Source organism: Salarias fasciatus, chromosome 7 (assembly GCF_902148845.1).
Source record: "Salarias fasciatus chromosome 7, fSalaFa1.1, whole genome shotgun sequence".
Taxonomy (NCBI): domain Eukaryota; kingdom Metazoa; phylum Chordata; class Actinopteri; order Blenniiformes; family Blenniidae; genus Salarias; species Salarias fasciatus.
The window spans coordinates 18,747,346-18,754,153 of record NC_043751.1 but is presented as its reverse complement, the minus strand read 5'-3'; the positions used below and the strand labels follow the sequence as shown (position 1 = coordinate 18,754,153).

The window sequence follows — 6,808 nt, the reverse complement described above, 5'->3', positions numbered from 1 at the left end:
AGCAGACACTTCAACCAAAAATGAAGCTTTCACTGCTCATAATAAGGTCATTTTAAGCACATTCAAATCACATAGATCTAAATTAACTATTAAAAATTCAAATGCAGGCGCACTGATTATAATCAGAGAGTTACAATTAATTCTTTTCATTAAATTGGCTGCAATGCGTTCTTAAAAATAGATGCGTGTGACACCGTGTGGCCTTCCAGCAGAGGGAAGAAAGTTTTGCAGAGCTCATAATTCACAATTATCTTAAATCATTTATTATCAGTAAAAAGTATTTTCATAAAACACAACTTTAAATCCTTTTTGATGTAAAGCGCTTTATTGAAATTCAATCAACTGTGACAGTGAAAGTAATCTGATAACTCTATTTTCATAAGACATGAAATCCTGATCAAGGTGCAACTCAAACAAATGAAATGATTCTTTCACCCATTATTATTTACGCTTAGTTCATTTTTTTCCTCCAAGTTTCAAAATGTCTTTGAATTGTATTGGTTATAAATAAGGCCTCCAGTTATATAAAAACAAAAACATTTCTTTAAATTGACACAGTCTTTTTGATTTTCATCATTTACAAACCAAAATTATAAATAACATGCAAACGTTTAAGATCTACAAAAGTTTGCATCAGAGTTCATTTTTCAAGTACAGTAGTTAGAAAGCTGCTGGTGTGAGAGACAGGAATGACAAAAGGTTCTGCGTCTAATAATCATAAAAAAAACCCAGATATGCCATTAATTATTATCATTCCCTTTAGAAACAGTGCTTCAAACCAAATCAGAACTGCTAAACAGTAATCCTCATCTAAAACTAGCACACAGTATTTCCTTGCTGCTGTGTTCAGTGTCAAACGTGTCTGTTACGTATTATATCAGCTTGTGCGCTGGGTTAACCTTTGTCCGCCACTAAACGTTTTTCCAACTCCTGCTACAATTACCCATGTTTTTGCTTCTTTTGATATCAGTTGCATTCCAGGTTGTTAGGGCTTTATTTTCAACGTGGGCTGTGCGAGGGTGACGATCCCTATCAGGGAGGACATCAGGCCGCAAAAACCAACCACCCCTGCGTTGGACTGGTAGATCCCCAGCCTGTCTAACGGGATGAAGAGATCGCAGATGTTTTTCAGCGCGTCCAAGGCCACAGCGGGATGGGACTTCAGGGTGTGTAAAAGCAGGTAGAAGAGAGCGTCCAGCTGGGGGATGACGGCCTCGGCTACGTCCGGACCCTCGTTCAGATGCTGGTTCATTTGCTGTCTGAACTGTTTGTCTCTTGAGTTTTGCACCATCAGCCGAAGGACGTCGTAAGCATCTCTGGTCAGGTTCATAACTAGCGAGAAGAAGTAGAAGCGGTGCGCGTTCAGGCTCCAGCGGTCCTTGTCGAGGTTGCGTGCGAGGCCGACGTTGGCGGCCCAGAGCGCGTTGTCGCAGATAAAGTAGAGGGCGCGGTTCACGTTGGCGGCTGTGAGGCAGAGGCACAGCACCCGGTCAGAGAGCCGCATGGTTCGTTTGGCAGCCTCGATGGAATGTGCCGTGTTTCCCAGCCGGAGTACTGACGGGACAGGGAGAAACATGAGTATGAAATGTCAGGACGGCGTTTTGTAGCAACAGTCCACGGCACGTATGAAAATATAGTGGTTACATTTTAGCACAACAACTGTGTCTCACTCCATGGGATTAGATGTGATAGAGATAAATTCTGTCCTTGAGGCCGACGCTTTCTGAATCATTAAGGAAATATGCAATCATTGAAAACTTTGTTAAAATGCAATACTGGTTTCTTCATTATTATAAGGACATGCAGATCGGCCCTGGAGGTAACGAAGCCTCACGGATTCAGCTCGAAAGCAGAGGAAGACAATTAGACAGTCTGTGTCTCTGGGTCTCAGCCTTGGCCTTTGAATAGCTCCGCTACAATATCTTAAGGACAAGGTCTTTATCGCCTCATCCTGCTCTAATATATTCCACTGCCTAATTTACAAGTTCATGTTTAATCATTCACTAATGAAAATTTATTAGAAAGTTAAAAAAAAAAAAAAAAATTCATTATGGTTTGTCAAGTGAAGTGAGCCATCCTCAGGCTCAGCAGAGTTACAGTGGCAGGTGATGCTGGTAGGTTATGTAAGCACGGAGCGTTCTCAGCTGGGGAGCGCCAGTCACAACAAATAATGAGGGGGAAAAAAAAAGAAGATCACAAAATTGTGAACGAAGCAACAAAGCAGTGCTGGCTGGCGAAACCAACTGAGGCCAAAAGGCTGCAGAAAAAAAAACAAAAACAATAAATGAGCATTCAATAAGGAAGAGTTCAGTGGACTTTGGCAGAGAAGGAGATGATGAAGCTGTTGCGTTTTTGAAAAAATGTAGTTTTTTATGCCGACTCAAAAGTTTAGACACCTTTTCAGTCAGTCTTTGTTTTTTTGGATTACTGACATTGTCAGTTCTCAGTGAAGGCATCAGCTCTGCAAACCGTCGACCTCCTCTCAGTAAGCTTCATGAGGCAGTCACTAGAAATGGTTTTCACTTCACAGACGTGCCTCATCAGGGTTCATTCGGGGAATCCCTCAAATTCTTAATGAGGTTGGGACCATCCGTTGTGTTGTGGCAGAAGTCAGCTTGGAACGGAGCTGACAGCACTATTTCACAACGGTCTTTTAGAATTCATTGTACAGCAAGAACCAATCAGCTGAGTAAAGACAAACAACAGTCCATCATGACTTTAAGATCTGAAAGTCAGTTTGTATAAACTTCGAATGTGTCCAAATGTAGTCGTAAAAAGCATCAAGTGTTAATGAAACTGGCTCATATGAGAACCCCCCTCAAGGAGAGGGAGACCGAGAGTCACCTCTGCTGCTGAGGATAAGTTCATCTGTGACACCAGCCTCAGAAGCTGCAAGTTATTAGCACCTCAGATTAGAGTCCAGTAGCAGACACATCTCTACATCAACTGTTAGAGGAAACCGTATGAATCGGGTCTTTATGGTCAAAGGGGAAGCAACAAGCAGAAGAGATTTGTTTAGACTAAGAAACACATGGAATGGATATTAGACCAGTGGAAATCTGTGCTTTGGTCAGATTAGCCCAAATTTCAGATCTCTGACTCCAGCCACTGTGTCTTGGAGCAACACAGAAAAGGTGAACACATGGTTTCTACATGCACGTTTCCCACCGAGGAGCATGGAGGAGGACATGTGATGCCGTGGGGGGCTTTGTTGATGACAGTTACGATTGATTCAAAATTCAAGTCACACTGATCCATGATGGCTACCACAGGATCCTGCAGCCATGCCGCCCCATGATTTATTTTTCCAGGATGACAAAGATGAAAACACACCTCCAGGCTGCACAAGGGCTATCTGACCAAGATGGAGAGTGATGGAGTGCTGCGCCAGATGAGCTGGCCTCCAGAGTCACCTGACCTAAACCACAGACTGAAGGCAAAATGGTCAACCAGTGCGCAGCATCTCTTGGAAAGCATCTTGTTGGAAAACCATTTCAGGTGACGTCCACGTGAAGGTCACTGAGAGAAGGGTTTACAACGCTGTCAACAAAGCAAAGAGTGGCTCATTTGAAGAATGTGAAATACTGTGTGCATCGCATAGAGCCAGAAGTTTCAGGGATGCCTGAAAACAATTCACGATTCAACTGTGAAACAGCAACAAGAGAACAAACAAATGTTTCCTCATGTGTTTGAATTTGAGTGCATTCACATCTACAGAATATCTGATTAGTTATGAAAGGCAAGAAAAACCTCTAAAGACTTCTTTAAAAGTTACATTGAACTGATCTTGATGCTGACAGTTGATAGTGGTCACACCAAAAACATAATTCTGCTGTTTATTAATCCCTCATTGTATTAAGTGATATAAAACAACACAGTTCCATTTTAGATAGTCTGCTTTCTTTGCAACATTTTTTCACTCTTGCCAAAAACTGTTCAACAAAACTTTATATCCTTATATGCATGGCTTTACTTGACTGTATCCATTAAGAATGCAAGATGTCATTACAAAACACAACTGAGGCTTCTTTCATCAAATAAATACAAAATCTTTCTAAACTAAAATATTTTTCTCGATTAATTTGAGTTGTACCAGGGGGACAAAGTCCCTGTATTCAACAATAACATTTCCAGAAGTAATTTTAAAACTGGTGAGATTATTGAATGGATTTAAAAAAAGACTGAGTGCTGATCAAACAACCTTTGCTTCTGTTTACCTCAGCATATCTATTTCTGGCCAGTGCCAGCTGTCATTCTGTCAATAGATCATATTGTGGCCCTTCTGGAAAGACTTCACTTTTCCGTTATTATTACCACAGCTTTTAGAAAAAAAAGGTCCCTTTTAATCTTTAAATTGAGGTTTTCCTTATCTTCCTAAACATAAACATCCACTTCATGACATAACAAAATGTTTATCTCACTGATCGGGATTACTTATCATATTGTGCAGATTGATGATTAAACTCTTATGGTTATTGAATGGCTTCCAAAGTATACTCACATTTTCGCCCAGCACTCATGTTGCGCTCCAGACTTTTGAGTTTAACCACCAGGTCCTTGCTGTTGGAGTTGTTTCGCAGTAAATACACTGACAGACTACAGGCGTACTGAGTCGCCCTGAAACGAACAAGAAGGACGGGTTAGAAAGTGACGGCATTATCTTATATTTAATCAATAATCCTTCACCATTTACGAAAACAACTCACCGTAATAGGCGGTCTCGTCCTTGACTTTGATTAGTGAATTTCACCAGCGCGTCCATAGTTGCAATAAGAAAGAACAGGTTGTTCTAGTAACAAGTTTCAGCCCAATCCAAACGAGGAGGCGTCGACGAGAACTTCTCGCTGCCGCTTTGCTGAGCCTCGGTTACTTTTCCCACACGTGTGAGACCGGCAACCGTTGCTCACACAGCTGCCGAGTGAAGCCCGAGCACATACTCTCAATTTCTAAACTTCTTCCACGCTTTACGGTGAAGATAAGAAGCTAGCTACTCTGCTGCTCAAATGTGACACATGCGCGTCTCACATTTTTGTTTCACTACGGACAGATTTGGAGGCGGACCAAGAAGCCGAACACATTTTATCAACGGACCAAAGCGCTACCATAGGTTGCTATGGTAACCCCATATTTGGATTTTTATCGGGGGAAAATAGACACAAATTAAAGACTCAAAAAATATAGAGAGAGTTTAAAACCGTCTCTGTGAGTTCACTCGTGGAGTTTCCCTGACAAGTCTAGATGAAAACATGAATTTGGGAAGAAAAAACAGTGTGTCCCCTTTGCGCAGTTCACTTAGATACTTAAATATCAGCTCAGAATTGATTAAAACACATGAAAAATGAGCAATTCGTAAAGGCACAAAAAGGTGAATCAATAAAGAAAAAATAATTAAGATAAAGGGTAAGAATATAAGTCAAGTCTACTGTTGTGCTCTTTTGAGAATGGGTTTAAATGGCTGATTTGAAAGAAATGATTTTGCTTTGCAGGTGAGGAGCATAGTAACTACAATCTGCTTTACCTTGTTCACTTCAGACTCTGGGAACACTTAGCAAATCAACCTCCTGTAGACCTCAAGGGTTGGGATGTTTCGTATTATACAAGTAAAACTGAGATGTAATTAGGCTCAAGGACAAGGTCATTCAAAGCATTATAGACAAGTATAAACTGACTTTTTTTGTTTAGCGTTTGATGTTTAGCCCCTTTTAGTACTGTGTTTCTTAAAGTGTTTTTACTTATTTATTTTATTTTACTTTGTTAAGCGCCTTGTGCTCCTTTTGGCAGTTGGAAGGTGCTTTAGAAATAAAATTTGATTGATTGATTGAGTAGAGAGATTTTCCCAATTCTGCATGTGACTGTGGTTAATTCGGAGCACCAGAGCATTTCATGTCGTACATATATTTTTCTTTATTAAATTAGATTATATCAGATGAATCTGATTAATAACGTTGTCTCCATAAACCTGATTTCTTTGCAACTCAGTTTTTTTAAAGGCTATAAGACATTAAAGATGTAATTTTCCTGTCCTTTCATTACAGCGTCATTTCCCTGTTGGTCTGTACTGGACTGATGCTGGTTTGTGTTGGTGGAGCACCAGCTTTAAACCCAGCGCTGTACTTAATCAACATTATTTTGGGTCACAAGTGGCTGGAGCCAATCCTAGAGTCACACATCCAGTGGAGTTCCCCAGTTCATCTCACACACACACACACACACACACACACACACACACAGTCTTGTATTTCTATCCTTGTGGGGACCGTCCATTGACTCCCATTCATGTCTAGCCCCTAACCCTGACCCTTACCCTAACCCTAACCCACACCACAACAAAGCCTAACCCTAAAGAAATGTTTTTGCACTTTTACTTTTTTCAGTAACAACAACATGGTCAAGAAAACACTGTTTCTCCTACTTAGGACCGGAAAAAGGTCCCCACAAGGCACGTCGTTCCACGTTTTGCTATCCTTGTGGGGACATTTGGCCCCGACAAGGATAGAAATACAAGAACACACACACACACACACACACACACACACACACACACACACACACACACACACACACACACACACACACACACAAACACACACACACACGGAATTGTGAACACAACGTCACAGTTGAAGTCTTTCTGGTGACTACAAAGAGTCATTTTCACTTTGTGCTGCCTATAAGTGTTGCTTCTTACACAACGCTGTCTCTTTATTGTCAGATGTGTGAAAGGAATGAAATTGAAAGAATGTGTATGAATGGATTGGAAGACATCAAATGAAATGAATGAAGAAAATATGTTTTCACTCAGCCCCAC

At 40.9% G+C, this 6,808-nt stretch overlaps 1 protein-coding gene across 1 annotated transcript; it reads right to left on the bottom strand.

Annotated features, from left to right (window-relative positions):
- Positions 1-311: 311 nt before the first annotated feature.
- On the bottom strand, positions 312-5,051 carry pex11a (peroxisomal biogenesis factor 11 alpha). Its single transcript, XM_030097309.1, has 3 exons — positions 4,707-5,051; positions 4,502-4,617; positions 312-1,554 (listed from the first exon to the last, which is right to left on the bottom strand). The coding sequence occupies exons 1-3, from the start codon at positions 4,760-4,762 to the stop codon at positions 986-988; spliced, it is 741 nt and encodes a 246-aa protein (XP_029953169.1). The 5' UTR covers positions 4,763-5,051; the 3' UTR covers positions 312-985.
- Between the last annotated feature and the right edge of the window lie 1,757 nt (positions 5,052-6,808).